The 20,263-nt window shown below is 47.5% G+C and overlaps 1 protein-coding gene across 1 annotated transcript in view; it reads right to left on the bottom strand.

Annotated features, from left to right (window-relative positions):
• LOC143422915 (uncharacterized) overlaps positions 1-20,263 on the bottom strand; it is a 96,987-nt gene continuing 76,724 nt past the window's right edge. Inside the window, exons 3-4 of the mRNA XM_076893931.1 lie at positions 2,379-2,629; positions 1-57 (exon numbers count right to left, since the gene is read on the bottom strand). Of these exons, the coding sequence (XP_076750046.1) occupies positions 1-57; positions 2,379-2,629 (308 nt within the window). The remainder of the gene's footprint in view (positions 58-2,378; positions 2,630-20,263) is intronic.

Below are 20,263 nucleotides of genomic sequence, written 5' to 3'. Positions count from 1 at the left end.
TTAAATTAGTTCTGCATTGTCGCACTTGGGATTGACATACTCGAGTCCTGGCGGTTCCTGGAAAATGACGTCACTTCTAGGAATCGCGGAAATTCCAGGAATTCTCGATGACGTCATTTCCAAGAAGTGGCACAATTCGAATACCTACTATGACGTCATGTTCTCCTGATACATTGCCGATTTTCCCAACAAAATTTCCAAAAATCGACTTTGTATCAGGAGAACATGACGTCATAGGAGGTATGCTTGCCACTTCTAGGAAAATGACGTCATTTCCAAGAATCGCCGAAATTCCAGGAATTCTCGATGACGTCATTTCCAAGAAATGGTAAAACTCGGATACCTCCTATGACGTCATGTTCTCCTGATACATTGCCGATTTTTCGACCAAAATCTTGAAAATCCGACTTTGTATCAGGAGAACATAAGTAGTGAGGAGGTATCCGAGTTTTGCCATTTCTTGGAAATGACGTCATCGAGAATTCCTGGAATTTCGGCGATTCCTGGAAGTGACGTCATTTTCCTAGAAGTGGCACGCATACCTCCTCACTACTTATGTTCTCCTGTTACAAAGTCGATTTTTGGAAATTTTGTTGGGAAAATCGGCAATGTATCAGGAGAACATGACGTCATAGGAGGTATCCGAGTTTTGCCATTTCTGGGAAATGACGTCATCGAGAATTCCTGGAATTTTGGGGATTCCTGGAAGTGACGTCATTTTCCTAGAAGTGGCACACATACCTCCTCACTACTTATGTTCTCCTGTTACAAAGTCGATTTTTGGAAATTTTGTTGGAAAAATCGGCAATGTATCAGGAGAACATGACGTCATAGGAGGTATTCGAATTGTGCCACTTCTTGGAAATGACGTCATCGAGAATTCCTGGAATTTCCGCGATTCCTGGTAGTGACGTCATTTTCCAGGAACCGCCAAGCTTCAGTGATCTTGCTATTGAAAATCTCAATTTTCGGACTTTGATGCGATCTTAGAACTAATTTACTTAGGTGCAGGGCTACTTTTTACGAGTTTTATCTCGCTTAAGGACTGGTAATGGTTATTCTAGGAGTGTTGCACTTGGTGGATAATGATAACACGTGTTGCATTCAGTGTAAACAATTAATTTATTCATAATAATTAATAAAATATACAGTATTTCACAATGGTGTAAACGTGGCATACTTATAATACAATGATTTTCGCACTCGCTACGCAACATACTTCTGATATACCGCAAGAGAATATAATACAATATAATAGTTAGTTGAAAATTATCTTAAAAATGTGATAACCGTGTACATACACATCGCCACAAAAATTATAACACTCATCCAACGCGTGTGTCTTCGTATTGCTCATCGCTTTCACTCACACTTGGCACACTTGCGCAATACTTGTACTTGGTACATTCGCACCCAAAACAGTTGAACATAATTAATTAATAATGTAATCTCCTTTGACGGGCAATGGTCGCAATTTAAGGTCGAAAATCGACTCTTAAGTTCGAGGGTGCTAAAGAGTCCTCGTGGTGGTCCAGATGGTCATAGACGCGAGCTGTTTGAACGGGATCACGCGTGAAGCCCCAGAAAATCATCTGCGAAGTTCCCCCATCGAATCAAACTTCCAAGAATCCTTGTGCATGGCTGCAATTACGCGTGGGCGAATCTTCGAGAAAGATTTGATGTCTCATCTCCGTGGACGTTGCTACAGAGACGCGAGGCTGTACTCGAATGACACGTATGAGTAGTAGACGCGACTTTTAAGAGTCGAATGGTGTTCACCATCGTGCCTCGAGTTCCATTACGATTACTGTGTGTTAAGATCGCGTTCTTATTATGCGTGCAAAAGACAAATTAATAAAAACGTTAGAAAGTAATAAAGAGTAGCGAGAGACAGCAAGGGATGCAGCAAAGGGTGCAACAAGGGATGCGCGCAATACAGAAGCTCAACAGCTTATTCTACTCTCGAAATGAGTCGAGTATAAAATGTATCCAGAGGATTTATCTAAGAATTTATCGAAACCAAGTAACCCTCATCTATACAAACGTAGAAATGATACTCTCCCCAATCGAAACAGGATCGAAAGAGCAGTGACAAGTTCGCCATACAATGCACTGATACCATTCCATGTATCGATCCTCGCGAAATGAAATAAGGAAAACGATACGCGTAATAAAAATAGTAAAGTATGTGCGGATCGATGACAGAATGCAGTGAAAAAGAGGGGCAGTCGCCCTCCTCCACCTCTCGATAATCCACCTCTCGATTCGAATCCGCGGCTACACCTTGGCGGCAAGAGTCGATTACTCACGATCCCGTTAAAACCCGTTGATATCAGCGCGGAGTGGCCCCGACTAGTCTGAATCAGCGGCCCACTTACCTCGAACCGGCGGTTTGCGTAAGAATTTCTCACGTTTCCCGTGTAGAGCGCGATGTTTCGCGTGTCATTACGCGGGGTAAACGGCTTCTTCCTCTTCTTAGCTGGCCAGCTACCGCCTTCCCGCCATCTTCCACGGCTGTCCAACGTTGACCACAGAGCCCACGGGGTCGACGACCCTTTCGACTCTTCCCGTTCCTTTACCGCATCGAGGAATTCTCTTTTCTTCCACCTCCTTTTTTTACTCCTTCCACCTTAAAGAACAGAGAAAAATCGTGTCTCGATGCTACTTAAGTGTACCTGGCTCTCGTTTGTTCTATCGAACGAAGTCTACGGACGATCGATCGGTAGCAAGTAATATTTTCGCAAAATGTTTGCATTAAGAAAACGCAATTCTTTGTACTCGCAGATATACAGCGCGATGTAGAGAAAGTCACCTCGAAATTTTGTATACACCAGCAAAGATAGCGACTAGTTGCCCAACCCCTTCTAATTATTATAATTACACATCGATCACGATGGAAGAAAAGTATTTAATATTCCATAACACGAAGTTAGAACGATCCAGTAAAATTGGTATCCCCCTCTCGATCAACCCTCTCGAACCAACGAGAAATTAATTCCTCAGAAATTGAATGTAGAAAATTCTACAAAAGGTACAAATAGGTATCTCGAAACGATAAAAGATTCACGGAGACATTCCTGACGGAGACGTACGAACCTAAAAGCGTCTGGTTCGACGATCGATTTCCACGCGTCCATCGAGAACCACCGAGACGACAGGGGCGATCCTCGACCAAGGGACGAGGGGGAGAGCAAGCGGAGGCGCGCGATCGATGGAACGAGCCACCCGGCGTCGGCTTTCCAGACAATCGGAGTCACCTTTGCCGGGTCAACGAACCGGAGGGATTTCCTCTTCGCCTCGGTGACGAGGTGACCATACGGTATTTCCTTCTGCTCCCGGGGCCGGCTGCGCGGGAGTCATTGTCGAGCAGGAGGAAAGGAAGAGCCGTGTGAAAACGGAGAACGCGTCGAGGAACGAGGCAAGCGCGCAGGCGACCGACATCCTTCTGGAAACAGAAACATCTAGATTGCGAGAATACGTAGGCAGTTATCTGCGAATTCGTATCTCTCACACGTTACTTCATAGATGGACCACGAAATAAAATAATTTCAATCACTTTCTGAAAATATTTCACTTCTCCAGTGCACCCATAAACAATAAGTACATTCAAAAACGTTGAATCTCTCTAAAATAATTCCAACTTTCTCAGATAAAAATATGCAAATATACAGTGAAAATCTAGCGAAACTAAAGATACCAGAACTAAAATGAACTCTGTCTAAGCTTGACTAAGGGAGCAAAAAATCTGGAGGACTGATTAAAAATATTCTAACGAACCGAACGCGAGGCAGACGAATTTGTATCATCGTTCCTCCGCGTCTGAATCGCTGGGTACCGTCGAGCTAGAGAAAGAGAGAGAGAGAGTGAGAGAGAGAGAGAACGCGAAGGAGAAGCGGAGGTGGTAAAGAGGAAGGAGGCAGGTGGAGGAAGAGAGCATAACTGTACTATCCTATCCCGCAGGCCTGACAGGCGCTTTTCAGGGTTCACGAACCCCGTTCGACCGGGCCGAATTCGAAGGTCGTTGCTCCAGTTCCGTCCCCCACCTACCGCGGGGATTCCAGAAATGACATAATCGTCGCTGGGTTACGCTCGCCGCGGATTCGAGCGACGCTTTCAAACGACGGATCGATACGGGATTATTCCGGATCGTTCTATCTTCAGCGAGTCAGGGCGACGACGACGACGACGACGACGACGGCTGCGGGTTCGTTGAACCCTCGTCGACGCTCCGGGAATTTTGGGACCAGCGCCGGGCGAAAGCACGCCGCGGAGGATCGTTTTAAGGTAATGCGGTGATAATTGTCGGGACCGAGCGGTTTGTTTGCTTGGGACGCCGTTCTGGGCCTGGAAACGCGCTGGGCGTGACTCAGCTGCTGAGTTTTTTCTTCCGAACGAAAGGTGACCATGTGAAAATTCGTTGTATCGAACGAATCTGTGCTTGGACCACGCTGGAAGGGCGACTATGTGTCGCGAGTGATCGTATCGTTGGTGGATCCTGCTTCGCAGGAAGCAAACGTTAGTGCGGTTCTTGAGGATATAAGAAAGAATTGATTTAGGGAGAATTAATCTTTCAGTACGCTGTTTGTGTGATTCGTAGATTATTTTATGAAATCTGTAAGCATCCGAACGCTCGCATTCAATTACTATTTTCTATTCTCATCCGTCGAAGCTGCAGAAATGCGGTTCTCGAGAATATATAATAGAGTTCCTGCGAACGTCTTCGAGTCTAAAATTCATTTTGCAAAACCGTGTTTGTGTGATTCGTAGCCTTTTTCATGAAATCTGTAAGTGTATCTGAACGCACTCATCTATTACCATTTTCTATTCTCATGCATCGAAAGGTTCAGAAATGTTAACTTTGCATATAGAGTAATACTTTGAATTATTTCGTACAAGAATGTAAAGTATTTTAATATCCACGAACGCGAGGATCGAAGCGTCATAGATCGCGAGGCGAGAGGAAAGAAAATGGCAACGGTTATCGGAAGCGTTTGATAACATCGGGCCATTATCATCGACGGGACGCGACAATGGAGATTATAGATCCGCGCGGGGTTCAGTGAACCGCATCTGGGTCAGATTTTATCGGGAATGAACGACACCTGGAAAGGCGAGGTCGTGAATTTCGCGAGCGACTCTCCTGAAAGTCAGACTGGTCCCCGTGCGGTTCTTCGCCGCTAGATCAAGGGCGACGACTGTCCGCTCTCATCGAGAGAGAGAGAAAAATGTGCCGCCTCCGCGCGACGCGCTTTGTCCGCGAATCGTTCGTGACCAGCATCGCGATGGTCGCAATTATCGAAACCAGCCGATGGTACCGCGCGCTGGTACACCATAGGGACCACTATAAAAATTGGATTCCCGACGCTTCGCGACGGAGGCCACTCGCCTCGCGACGATATATGGTCTTGAACCTCGAAATTTATGTAGACGTGTAGATGCGTCGTTAATCAACCGGCAGAGTTTGCAATAAAAAATTATCCTGTTACGTTCTTATTAATGTAAACTGTAAATTCGCAATTACCAAAACTTACGACTGAATCTGCGTACACCTCTGAGATCTGTAGGAGTGGAATTTGAATACTTTCTGCGGGAAGTTTTGGATGATACATCGATCATTAGTCGTAGTTTGCAGTTATGCATAAATTAATGCCACGAGTCTTCTGAATATCCCTCGACCAAACGTTTCTCGTGTCTTCTAAACCACGTGCAAGCTAGTATTATCTTCTTTACACCCTCGCAATCAGTCGACTCGCCAGTTCCATCGTAAAGTCAGATAAAAAAAACATAGATTATACAATAAACCACGCTATCTTGATCGCAAATTTCGTGACCCTGGAGAATGTTCCCACGTGCCGTTCACCGCGTGGCCGAGCGAAACGGTTCACCTTCGTTTCGTCACATCGTTACGCGAGAGAGCGGCCGTTCGCGATAATTAACAGCGGCACAGATAACGCGTCGAGGGCGTAATCCCATCGGGGGTTTACGCTAAAACGATAAGAGGCTGCGTGGTCGGTGGCACCGCGACCCTGAAAGTTCAAGAACGCCGGGTGAACGTCCGCGCGTCGCCGATTTCGCCCTTCGCGGTTCACCGCTGCGCGTCGCCATTCCGCGTTCAAACGCGAGTCAGCTGTCGTTCGATTAAACGAACTGTTTCTTTCCATTTATCTCTTCTATCTACCTATTCGTACCGTATTTCGTTGGTGTACAGTCGCGAGAGATGGAAATACGTTGGTTCGAGTTGAAAAGTATTACAGATTTTTCATCGATTCTTTCCGAATCCGAATCGCTGTGAATTTGTAGAATTTATCTCGCTGTACCGTCGAGTGCTTTCAAAAGGCGTATCTTCTGTACGTAATCAGAGGGCAATGGAACGAAATCGTGGCTGGTAATCTCCGTTACAGCGCTGATAATTTATGTAATACCGTTTCGTGTATGAATTATACATTTTCGATGGATCTCGATGCTGATTTAGCGATGCTCTCGAAGCTGAAAGTATCCGATATGATACTCGAATTCGATAGAAACCGTCGTCCTTATTATTTTTAACTGTGGCGAACGTTCAGTTGGAAAATGTGGATGAAAATTGACAGACGGGGCAAACGGTCGAATTTCAAATAATAAATCTTCGTTCGATGATTGGCGAGTGATTTGATTCTGGTGGACGAGCGAAAAGTAACCTGCTTCACCTTCGACACGCGCGTTCGCCACCGCGGTGCCCGCTTCACTCTTCATTCACGAGCATAAATAGAGGAGAGCGTTGAACCCGGCTGACGGAGTGTCAGAAAAGTGGCCAACCCGCCGGGCCATTTGCATTTCACGTTCACACACAACGGGCCTCGTTAGAGAGGCAGCTCGTATCTCGAGCTCGAACCATGACGACGATAACTTCGACGATAGAGTCGGTGGTGAACTGACCGCCATCGATTTTTCCGCCACTGAAAATCGAATGCGTTCGTTTAGAGTGACTGTGAATTCTCGTTTCCATCAAAGGGAATTTTGTGACAATGAAAAATGATGACGCGAAACAGGAAAATGATATTTTATTATTTTAGAGCACAGGATGCTGTGGTAGAGGAAAGTTTAATCTAGAGCATAGGTGGTTGTAGCATAGAAAAATGATAATTTTCGTTCCACGATACAGAGTTCTATAGCATAAAAGAAAATATCGTCCTCGCGCGGAGGAAACATCTATTTCTGTATTTAAAAGTAAAACACACGCTTATCTCTGTACACACATTAATAGTAGACTTTGATTATTCCCCGTAGCAAAGATAGAGTATCTCTTATTAGTAGCGTACGTCGTAATCTAAAAACGGATATATCCACAGTCCCCGTATCCGAGAGTTCGATTCGAAGCCAATAAATAACCGAAAGAGGAAAGAAAAAGGGAATACAAAACTATAAACGTAATATACAACGACGGGATGAAAAAAAAGGATTCGATTCACGGGCGAGCTTAAATTTCAATTATCGAACACGCGTTGCCCAATAAATTACGGGACGGGACCCAGTGGTTATGCAAATGGAGGCTTCGTTTAAAACCGCGCTGCGTACGCGCGATCGATATTTCAGCCCCGGGAAAGGAATGGAGCGTACCAGAAGAAGATCGTCCGCTCCGTTGCGAGCGGAAGTCTTCGTGGAAATCGAACAATGCCGGTTACCAGCGACGCTGACCATTTTTGCGCGCATTATCCAAGGTCAAGCGGTACCAATCGCCTCGAAATGGAGAACAGACGCGGAGGAAATTTATACTCGACCACCATGGTCGCGACAACTAATTATCGAGGTCCGTTCGCACTCGAAACGACGACGCTGTCGTCGAATAGAGATCGAGCGGAGAAACGAACTGGTAAAAGAGAAATAGAAGCGACTCGACGAACGATGACGCAAAGCACAAAACGACTTCTAATGAATTTTAAAATATCGGTTACGGTCGTCGGGATCTCGGCCTTAATGAATATTAAATGCTTCTGATACCTGATTCTTAAACGTAATTGCAATGGACTTTAATTTGATTAATGGACGCTCTTCGACCGCTCGTTTATGGCGTACAGAGAGGGTGAGGGCAGCCGAAATTCGCTTGTCTTTGATAATACCGAGAGATACGTAAGATCTTAATTTATCTTGCTTGATTACACGCAGAGGACAATCTGTCATGCTAACAATTTCTCTCAGTGAAAAACATCAATACGGAAGTCATAAATATATTCAATTTCTCAAATGAAATGATCATTTAACGCTATAGAATAATATCGAGCTAGCGTTAAATCGGTGTTTCCATTTTTCAATCCCCCAAAATGGGGGTTGAAAGTGGAGTATCGATGCTCGCACGAATTAGAATACGAGTCGATGATCGAAATTAGAAACGATTCGGTTGAAAACATTCCAAAGACCAGCGATTCGTCGAAAACTAGATGGAGACGGAAGGGGGTGGATAATCGTAGGCGTTTAATCACCCGATTTCGCGGGTATGCCGCGCAACGGCGCGATTTACGACTCGTGGAAAGAGAGTTATCGAGGATAAGGTGGCCTAATTTATGGAGCAGTCAAGCGTCTAATTAATCGGCCCCGGTTCCCGGAAACACATCGCGCGGGGTGCGAGAGGAAGCAGTACGTAAGGGTCGTCGACCGTGTTCCTTAACTGCTATATTTTCGTCGCCCCCAAGCGTAAGTAACCGACAAAGGGAAGTTTGCCTCGTTTTCGCGTTCCATTTCGAACTGATATCGCAGACTGATCCGAGTATGCGAGTTCATCCTGGAAACTAACGTTGAAACGAACTGACTGAAAGAAGAGACTGAATCAACCCCCTATCTGAACCCATTTTTCTTCAATTCTTACGAAAGGGCTGATATGAAAATTATTAAGAGTCATGTAAAGTGAGTTGAAGAAACAGAGAGAGAATGAAATTCGTTTAATAACAATTCCTGTGTGGCGAACGCAGAAATTGATTCGGACCGCGGAGAGGCAGCCTGCTCTCTCGAGGAACGAAAAAGCAGAAAGAGAGAGGCGAGGAAAGAGGAGGCGCGGGAATGGCGCGAAAAAAAAGAAGAGGCGGCGAGGAGAACCGCGGAAACGTGAACTAGATTCCCGCGATTTTTTTTTTCCATAAATCTTTAGCAGGCTTTACACGCGGAACGCGTCAGTTTAAGCGCTGGATGAAATTCACAGAGGGATAAAGAAAGAGAGAGAGAGAGAGAGGACTCTCACCGTGAAGCGCGTCGATGGATACCAAAGCGTAGTTTACATCGCGTTGTAGCCGAGCGGTTCAACGACCGACACGGTTTCGCTCGCGTTCGAATACGAGGCTCGAGCTACGAAACGTCACGCGTACCACGATTACGCTCGCGATACTACGCGAGAAATTCCGTGTCGTTACCGTGGTCCAATTTCCGGCAGACTTGCCGCCAGTGAAAAGATCCTCTTCCTCTGAGTCGCTGAATATTCATCGAACGCTGCAGCAGCGATGGACGAATTTCAAAATACAAAATTACTACTTCAACATCCTTCGCGAAAAAAAGTACAAGGGTTTCGTACCCTTTTACTATTATAAATGAATACATACTACTTTCAACCCTCGAACAGTAATTTGTTTATTCGTTAAACACAGTCCTGTATCCCACAACCTTATCCATTCTAGTTTTAGACTTTCAAACAATTCTGACCCACATATCGTAGCCCCAAATACCATTTCAAGCGATTTTTTTGTCAGTCCGTGTGCAAAAAGAGGAGATAAGAAACTTCACCTAGAATTCAGCGACCCACAATGCACTTTTCAGCGAAGAGTTGAATATACATATGTGTTCTGTAAGAAATAACGAGACTCTGGAACGAATTAAAGCCGTTACAGCGTACACCACTGCATACCGCGTGCACTGTTCGCGTCACTCTCTTCTTAAATAATTCCCAGCGATTCCACCCCCAGAGGACCACCCTCCGAATCGTTACTCAGGGCTCTGCAATGCGAATTCCCCAGCACGTGGCCAAGGTGCATCGCGGTGACGTACCGTAAATGCACGCGCGAAACTCGCAAGAGTTCCTCGCTTGGGATCCGCGGACTGCAGCGGTCGTTGCACCCAGCGCTTGTACACACACACGTCCCCGCCACCAGCTCGCTCTCCTCCTCCCTTTCCTTCTAACCGATGACGTTACCACCGCGAGAGGAGGTTGCATCTCTCGTCCGTGCATCTCTCTCGATTTTACTTATCCCAGCCACCCCAAACCACCCGCCACCAGTCTCGAGCGTGACTTTTCAATTCGTCCAATTGCGCCAACACCCTCCTTGGATAGGGTTGTTACCCTCAGTTTTTCTCTCGAAGCTTCCTCAACCGTTCTGTCTGATTTCAACTGAACCGAGAGTTCGATGGAGGGTTTCGTTTCAGTGTCGATGAATTATCAAGCCCATTCCAGCGAAAGAATTTACATTCTTCAAGAGTGAAGTGGTAATAATTTGTTGCTATTATTTGTACAGAAATAAGTATCGCATTTAGAGAGAAGAATGCGCGACCCTTGGGATTTAACCATAATACAGATTATTCCCGATCGCAGAGGAACGAAACGCTTTACCCTCCGCGTTATAACCATCGCCCTAATCTGAATACCAACCTCGCGAGGCTCGAGACGCCTCGCCCCGAGGTAAAAGGGTCGAAAATCACGCTAGCCCAACGCCAAGCATCGCGGCCGCCCATTTATACCCGCTCTACTCGTAAAGCACGTTTAAGAGCGCGCCTAAAAATGTATCGAGAGCAGTATGTTAAGTACTCGAGCGTAGCGAGTGAGAAAGAGAGAAAGAGAGAGAGGCGGAGATTCTTAGAGAGGAAATAGAGGGCCGTAGCGCGCGGTGAACGAACCGCCAACTCGTTTTCGAACGGCAGACCGTGTAATTGCGAGTGCTCGTCGCGGTTCAATCGACAAATGGGTCCCCCGGTGAAAAAAAAAGAGGAGAACAAGAGAAGAGAAAAAAAAACGAAACGATCGCGCACAGCCGATCGTTGGGACGAGCGACTTCCATTCGTTCGATAGAGCTACTTTTACCGGGCCGCGTTAATTGAAACCACAAGTGGATCGAATGGCCCTCCGGCTGATCGGCTGAAAATCGACGCGGACCCCGCGCAGACGCATCGCGCGTTTTACTTGCCAAGACGACCCTATTCTACAGCCGCTGCGGGTCTGCTCCATTTATATCTGTTCTGCGGGTTCAATGGACAGTTAATGGCAGCCTCGCAGTGGATTATTGGGTTATTGGGATATACTAGACGGAAGAGACGCGCGCCTGGTACACTGGGCTTGGTTATACTTCTACTCGACGGACACTCCATTTGGTTCCTCTATTTTCAAGTTTCTCCTTTTTAATTTCGTTCATAATCGTAGATTTATGTATCGAGAATGTACCTTTAAACATTCTCGAAACAAGCTTCTTCGATCTGTCGAGAATACTACATTAAACTTCTTTCCCGATACTTTAATCTTCCTCAGGGAAACTTTTGCTCGGCTCTATTTCAGGGCGAATCGATAATACCTGCATACACGTTCGGTTCGTCGAACCGTGACCAAAATTGCGCGCGAAACACCAAAATAAGATAGCGCTGTTTAATTATGCAGCTGCGATTTTGGATAAATTAGAACAGAAGATAGATCGAGCTCTAGTCATCGTTTGTCGTAGATCAGAAACCTCTCAGCGCCACCGATTTCACTGATCGACGAAGTTACGAAAAAAGTTGGCGACAAATCGTGACGTTTGTTTGCCAGGGCGCTCGAAAAGAGGAGTCAGAGAACGCAACGGGCACGTGATCGGTACGGGCGGGTTCCGCGGTGTCGTCGAAACGGCTGTTCGGAAGTAACGAGATACAAATAGAACCATCTCGCGATCGCGTCACTATGGAGCGAGCAGAGGTGAGTGGCCCCGTATTAGGTCACATTCGCGCCTGCTCGGGCACCGCCGCTCTGCACGCCGGGTAGCCGATTATGCCGCGTTCACAGGACCGTCGAACCTTTGACCCGTGACCGGCGATCGGTGATCCGAATTAACTGGCCCCGATGGACAAATGGATCGGGCCATCGACTGCAAATCATTCAACCCCGTCTTTCGATCTCGTGACTTAGGGTACTTCGCCCTTCCAGGATTCCTCTCGCGCAACGAATATCTTATAACGTTCACGAATGTCTTAAATTTGTTCTCGAGTTCGCGTTTAAATTGATAGTTACGATAATATTTGTCGATTTCTAGATTCGAGTGTGATCAGTTGATCATTGTAGAAATGATCTAATTGTCTGGTTTCGAGTGAATACTCAAGAAAGAGCGGTTCACCAAAATGGCGCCCTCGACGAAACGGGTAAACGCTGCGAAGCTGGTCCTCGAGCAAGCTATATACGATACGCTAGTAATTTTTTATTCTCCCATGGTTCGCGTTTCGAAGACAGCTACGCGAATTCCCACGTCCGCGTTATTAACAGCGAGGCGGGCATCGAAGTACTTCGCCCTTCTAGAATTCTTTTCGCGCAACGAATATCTTATAACGTTCACGAATGTCTTAAATTTGTTCTCGAATTCGCGTTTAAATTGATAGTTACGATAATATTTGTCAATTTCTAGATCCGAGTGAGATCAGTTGATCATTGTAGAAATGATCTAATTGTCTGGTTTCGAGTGAATACTCAAGAAAGAGCGGTTCACCAAAATGGCGCCCTCGACGAAACGGGTAAACGCTGCGAAGCTGGTCCTCGAGCAAGCTATATACGATACGCTAGTAATTTTTTATTCTCCCATGGTCCGCGTTTCGAAGACAGCTACGCGAATTCCCACGTCCGCGTTATTAACAGCTAGGCGGGCATCGAAGGGGGAAAAGTCGCTTGTCCACGTAACTCGAGGGAAAAGCAAGCGGGAGTTTGCGGGAGGTCGTTGCCACTTCAGCCCCTTTCACCCGTTTCTTACCTAGCGCGGTCTTTTCACGGGTTAATTAACCGGCTGCGTTTCAATTTCGCCGCGTTCTGGCCAGAAACTCGGTCGTCCGCCTCGGGGAAAGAAACGTAGCGGAGAAAGTGGATTACTCGCGGCGACTTCGTCGCGAGAACGAACCCGGCACGACTCTAACTGCCATCGCTTCTTAATCCTTCTGTCGCACAGTTGCCAATCAATCCTACCACCGTCGTGTCTGCGATTGAAATTTCAGCGAGAGTCGCGAGTCGCGCGAAAAAAAAACCGCGGTTCAAAGTCCCCGTCGCGTGTCAGACCGCGAGGAGACGTCAGGTTCAAGAGTATCCGCGGCGAGTGTCAGAGGGAGGGCAGAGTGCGCGAGTACTCGGCTCCAGCGAAGGAAAGAACGCGAAACAATACGTTATCCGGCGGGTGGTAGCGGGGGTTGGCGATGGCGGGCAGCGAAGAAGAAGAAGAGGAAGGCTGGGGCGCCGTGGCAACGACCTCCGGGGCACTCTCTCGTCGCGACGCCCGCGCCAGCGGCTTGACCAGAGCCCGCGCACTTGCGCTGAATAGTGGCCAGGCCGTTGACACTCGCTCTACTCCTCGCTCGCCGCCCTGAAACCGCACTCGAGACGAAGAGGGAGCGGGAACGAGCCGCTCCGAAATAAAGAGCGGCTCGTTCCCGCTCGGCTCGCCAAAGGAGACTGGCCGTGATTACTCAGGGACCCCAGGCATCGAGGTCAATCCTTTCTTACGGGCGAAGCTTCTGGACGACCGCGAACACGTGCTCCTCTGATCGACCCTCGTCTCGATCGCGTAATCGCGGCCATTCTGATTGTCGCGCGGGCTGAGGGGCTGAGGAGGGCTCGTTGATCGCGCGGAGGGAGATTAGGGGTGAACCTCCGAGTGTTTGCGGAGAGGGTTGCCTAGGACGAACTAAGTCGGTCGAAAATACTTTTTGATCGTTAATATGTTAATTAAGGAAGCTCGTGTCTGGCGTTCTCTGTTGTTATCAAGTCTCGTTGCTTTCTACATTTTGTACGGATGTACGTGAAGACGGAGAAATCGTGTGAAGAAAATGAAGTTCGAGGAAAAATGATAGAACGCAGGGAGGTCGGATGGAAGACACATACATGACTGTAGATTTACCTTTTCAATTATCACATTCGCTGGCCATCGAAACGTGGCTCGCGCTCGTAGCTTCCAGAACCCTTTGTCCGTGTGAACCATTTGAACCGAACAACTTGCGCAAACCAAATACCTACACCGGTTCATCGATTCTACTTGGAAAATCCATTAAGAATTTATCACCTTTCCCCCTTCTAATTTCTTAAGCACAATTACTAGATTTCCTTTCGCCCGTACGATCTACACGCGCAGCAGTACGATCGTAAGTAACGAATTAAATAACAGAAACGCTGACAAGTGTGTCCCGCGCGTAACCAATCGCGAAATTAATTCCGTGTACCGGGTATATCGATTCAGGCGACGAACTGTAAAATTTGCGATTTCATCCACGCGAGATACCACGCGGATAATCGTGATAATCATCGACGATCGAACAAAGGGGAAAGATTCCACGGCACGCGAAACATGGCTGCGCGCGATTACGCGATTCAGCTTTCTATCTGTGCCACGGGATCGAGCGACTCGGGAAACAGCGGATCGGAGCCAGAAATCGCGCTTCCGATGTAATAATCGCGTGGAAACGCGAGCATCGATTGCATAACGACTCTGTACTTTTTCTTCCCCTCGGCTCGCGAAGCCGTCCTTGAGCGAATCTCGCGGATCATTAATGCATCGTGTGCACGCGTTACGGGTCGGCTCGCGAGCGTCACGTAGCCACCCGTTGACGGATCGAAAGGAAACGATGGTGACAGCCGACGACGAACAGGAAAAGCTCGTTTCCGTTCCTTGTTGCCGTCTGTCTGGACCGAGATTTGCGATTCAATTCAACTTTGCCGACCATCGCTTTCCGATGCGGAGTGACCTACGGTTCTTCTTGCTGGACGTCGTTGAAATTGGGGAGACGCGGAGAACCCTTGTTGAAAACACTTTATCCTGTCTATCCCATTAACCCTTTTTTAGATCACAATCTATGCAGTAGAGTTACGTGTGATAAGACAAACGTGGAATTCCAATAATACTTCTTTCTAAATGATTGAAATTTACTATGTACATACAAGTCAGACGCGAAGTTTTCAAAGTAATAAAATAAGACTTTAGCGTGTAGTAATCTACACGGTGTTGTATGTATCTATGACAAATCAGACACGAAATGGCCGAAATAACGAACGAAAAAATCAACCTTGACTTTCGATATCGACGCTCGAACGCGCCAGAGCTTCGTCCAAAAGGAAGCGCGTAACTGTGGGATCGCAAGTGACCCAGCAACGCAGAGAGGATGTCGTACCGCAAACAACGGATGTGTAAAGACACTCGATATATTCGTAATCACCTGTCGTCCGTGTTATCGTCTGGTCGGTGTCGCAATTACCAAACTGGAGTCTCAGTAACGTCGAGGTCTTTCTCATCAGCGTCATCGATTTCCGGTCGCTCGATGGCCGTCGACACCCCTGACGCCGCGTCGGATCGAAGAGGACATTCGACGCGAGCCCAGACGCTACCAAAATGTATATACAGCGGCTGTTTTACGTTCTATCGATCCGATGGATCGATTGAACGGTTGGCCGCGATGCGACGCGCGTTCTTCGAGATCCTCGTCGACGATCGAGCCTGCGTTCATCGTCGATTTCACAAGTTCGCGAGAGCGGAATGAAAATTCTGTACAAATGTTGTTCCGTCGTTGAAAGATGCGAACGTAAGGGTATAAATGGCAACGTTGATTGGCAATTTTTACTGCGAAGTTTCGCGGAATTTGCGTTTAATTGGACCGTCGATTCTTCGAGATTAGCTGTTGACAAGAAACCACGGAACGCCACCGACTGTTACTAACTGTAACTGGCAATTGTATCTCATTACCATGAGTAATGGTTATCCAGCGCGATTTATACGCGATTGCAAGTATTTTATCGCTATTTACGACGCCCCATTACGATTGACTATAAACGTTCGACCGTCTGCGTCAATATTTCATTACAGACGACTGCTAGGTAAATAAATATCTATTTATAGCCGACAATGAGACGGCCACGATTAAACCAGGACTATCTATCTGATTTAAAATGACCGTAATCGAAAAACGAGTCGCTAGGATTCCGATCGCACCCGAAGCTCGCCACACGGCGACCTCCGCGGGCGTAAAAAAAGAATACCGATCGGACTTTTACATCTCCACGGAAACAGTTCGACGGTGGCGTGTCCATTAAAACCAGGCACGCGCGTGCTCGAAAATAGCCACCGCCTCCACCGACTACTTTTCCCAACGAACGTCCCGATCGAACTCGAGGAAGATGTCAGAGTCCACCGTCCGCGTTTCGTAATCGAAGCTACGGGTCCATCCCACGAGCTTAACCTTCAGATCGAGGGGATTTCCGTGGAGAAACGGAAACGTGGCAGAGGGTGCGGAGGAAGAAGCCACGTTGATGGATCGGCCATTAGCGGTTCAAGGCCAAGCCGCGCTTTTACGCGACAGTTTCCTCGCGTCTTGTGATTTAATTAACCCCTTCTGACGCTTCGTCCCCTTCGTCATGCTTCATCCCTTCTTCTTAGGAGGTTTGCATTTTTTTTTTCGAAACTATCGAATTTGCTATTAATTGTTTTGTCGCGTCGCATCGTCTCCTTCTCACTGACACGCACCTCCGTCTGTTCATCCTTGTCGCTCCCTCCGCGTTCCTCTCCGCCTTTGGCGACCACGTAATCGTGTTACACGGAGCACGAACAGGCGGAATACGCGGTAAAAATAACGTAATTTATATACCAAGCGGATAAGACCGGCTTTGCGATGTCCGAGCCGAGGCTGACCCGGTCGTCCAAGCGAAGTTCAAGGCCGCCGTGCGCAGGAGATACGTGCACTCGGGATTTTTACCAACCGGAACCTGGCGTGATTGATGAGCGTCGCGGATGAAAAACCGCAGCTTGCGATAGGTGGCTCACCGTGGACGCGAATTCGGGAAATGGATGGACTTGCTCGATGAAATATAGTATATATCGAATTGCGATCGTAAATATATTCGACTTCTATCGAACTGTCGCGAATGATAGCCATTTTTCTAATTCATACTCTTTTTACATGAACGATGGAGATGGTATCCAAAATGTTCCTCGATATCATAATTTTTGAAGCACTCTTTTTTGGAAAATAAATGCGAAAACTTCGGGAGTTTAGATCGATAAACGATAATTCGAGGAGTTCGAGTGGCGAGTCGAGAATGTTTCTACGAACTAATTCAAATAGAGTCTGATAAGGCGGCGAGTTGCGAAAGCGGCGGTGCTGCGGTGATTATCAGTGTCGTCGCGATCGTCGATACGCGTAATAAACATATTTTGTTATTGGGTGTTTTGAAAACACTACGCGGTTCTTTCCACTCGACTATTTCTCGGATCGTGTCTACATCCTGTACGAATAGGAACATTATTTATCCGATCAAACTAGCTGCTAATAGTCTTGTTTACTTTTACACCGATCGCGAAATGATCGAATCCCCATCTCGATCTTTGCGATCATCGAACGATCGTTACTTCATCGATTTTTACCACGCGCACAATCCCACGGTTGCATAACAACTACGAATAATAAAAACACGGTGAACAATGTTAAAAAAACTAAATAGAGCAATAAGAAAGCGACAAAGACGTGGCGCAACGGTACGAAAGCGGTTCGCGCGAGTAAAATCGAAAGGCAGGACAATTCGATCGAGCGGAAGATCGCGTGCGCGAGACGGATAAACGTGCAGATCAGATCGAGCTGTCTGGAAGGAAGTTCCAAGAGGGGTAATGAATTTCCAGGTGCCCGTTTTCAAGCCCCGTCGTGATACATCGAGCCACTGCACCGGTGGGAATAGAACGCGACTACCTCTCAATTAAGAGATGAGATTTACGTGGGAACCGTTTACGCGCCCGATCGCGTCCTCATGAATATGCGGATGACCCGCAGAGGAGTTAATGGCACCGGTACCACGCGTCGCCGCGAACTTCGAGCGGGAACCGCGCGAAAACTGCGATATTTTCGCCATTACTCATTATCCCGTTACGTTATCCCGCCAGTTAATCGAGCATACCTTTAACGTACGATCTCGCGGATAAGAGTATCGCGTCGCGAATCGTTTAGCGGGGCTCGCGCTTCTTAACGAGGATTTCTTCGAGCAAAGAGAGACAGCAGCAGTCGCTGTTGAAATAATTCGCGGCGGTTAGACAATCGACGTGCCGTGTTCTACGGTCGTTCGATTTCTACGGAAGACAGCCTCGCAGGCATTCTCGGAGGGGACGTGTATTAATAAACGTTACTGCACCCGTGACGTAACGCGGTAGCCGCCTGCAACAGGTTAGCACGATCGAGTCCTTTACAGTTACGCGGCGCAGTTCGTTGCATCGTAACGGAACCGGCGGTGTTCCGGAAACGTCGCGCAGGATCCGCCGGCTGGCCGTCTTAATTGCGTAACTGCCCTGCGCCAATATGCTCCACGCCTCCTTCGAGCAGCGAGTTTTCGAATTCGTTTCTCATTCACCTCGCAATTTCTCGCAAGTTCGAGGCGGTCTATTTCGTTGTATACACCGCGTCCACCAGCGTTCTATTTTATATTCTATCGCCCAGCTATAATACACGAGGTCCGTCCTTCGAGCTTTTTTCGTATTTGACTCTATTCGAGCACTGAGATCGATCAAGCCGAGTCGAGAGCGTTCGCACGTGGTTCATCCGGGGCGAGGAGCACCGTTTGCTTCCTGCGAGGAAATAGGTCGCACCAAGATCCCCACCAATGGTTCCTTGTACACAACTCAGTCGTAAAGACAGTGGTACGCAATGAGAATATCCCTGTGAATCATAGTTAAGCTGTAGAATGGAGCATAGTTGAGAACCTAGCCTGATTCGAGCCTCTTCGTTAGGTGAAACTAATGAAAATTCGTAGTTAGGTTTCGATGGTTGGTTCGCAACAAGGTCTGTTTTAGGCAGATCTTTCGGCTGCACGGTGCTTTCCTCGCGCACACGTGCGACGCACGTGCTTGTCGCGATGGATGTTTCGCCATTGAAGGTCGACGATAGCGGCTCCGCTTCCTAGAACCGCGAGGAGTATCGTTGATAAACCGCGTTTCGAGATCTGGCCGCTCGTACCCGGGGTTTTATCGATTTCCTTCGCTGAATCCGCAGCGGCGATTGCCCGCGTCGTTCGAAAATGGACACCACGCGTACGTTCGCTATCGTGCGATCTATTTTTGCGCCCGTAATCGTAAACCTCGTTTAAAAACGACCCCGTATCGTAACGCGCGGGTACACGCTGCCAACGTAACGAACGAGCCGAAACGCGAGCGTACAGCAGTTACGACTTTCGCGAGTGGATACGAATTGGAGGATATCCTTCGAACGCGAATAGTTCGAGTTAAAGGAGACGTACGCGCGCGTGATTCGCGGCTGGCGAGACGCGCGAGGAAGAAGAGAGGTCGAGGAACGAGGAGGAAACGCGCGGGTCAAGCGAAACGAGCGAGCGTTTAAGTTGGAAACGGACAGGAATGGGACGCGTGCTCGCTAAGAACGCCAATGGTGGCTGCCATACGAGCGAGATATGCGACCAATATTTGTTTTTTATAATTAATATTCTTTTTTTTAATAGTTCAGAAGTCGACGTTTGAGCGAAGGAGTCGATCGCCACGGCTGTTGGCGAGCGAAGAAGCGATGGAGCGTCTGAGAGGAAGCAGGCGGAAGAGAAGCGGAAGGAGGAGCGCAAAGCAAAGAAACGATGGAACTCCGCTCGCGCGTGTTGCGGTATTTGCGAAACGATTTGGTATTATTATTAGTCGGATTGTTGGAATCGCGCAAGGTCGCGTCACCGCCTCCTCCTCTGCACCCTCCGCCCTGTATCGTCTCGTCAAGGCTTGTAAAATCAGAGAGCCGAGTGGGAACGTCATTTTCATAGGCGGCGGAAAGCTGGTGGCGAAATTCAATGCTCTTCCAGCACGTGTACGTACAGCGTGTCGTCTCTCTTTCTCTCTCGAGATCCTTCGTTTCGTTTTTTTGATTTTCTCCCAACCGAGGCGTAGACAAATTTTACACGCTATAATTAAGTGGGAATCAATTGAGACTTCGATCGAAGAATCGAATGGAAAGAAAGACTGGCGTGCCAAATGTGTTCCGCTTTTTAAGAAACGTCCGATAGACTGTTACGAATGAGTTTTGTTCAAGGTAATCGTAGTATTGGTGAGAATATGTACGTAGATAACTCATTAATTATTAACGA

Source organism: Xylocopa sonorina, chromosome 1 (genome assembly GCF_050948175.1).
Source record: "Xylocopa sonorina isolate GNS202 chromosome 1, iyXylSono1_principal, whole genome shotgun sequence".
Taxonomy (NCBI): domain Eukaryota; kingdom Metazoa; phylum Arthropoda; class Insecta; order Hymenoptera; family Apidae; genus Xylocopa; species Xylocopa sonorina.
Note: the sequence above shows the minus strand (reverse complement) of the source record. Positions and strands in the feature narration are given on the sequence as shown.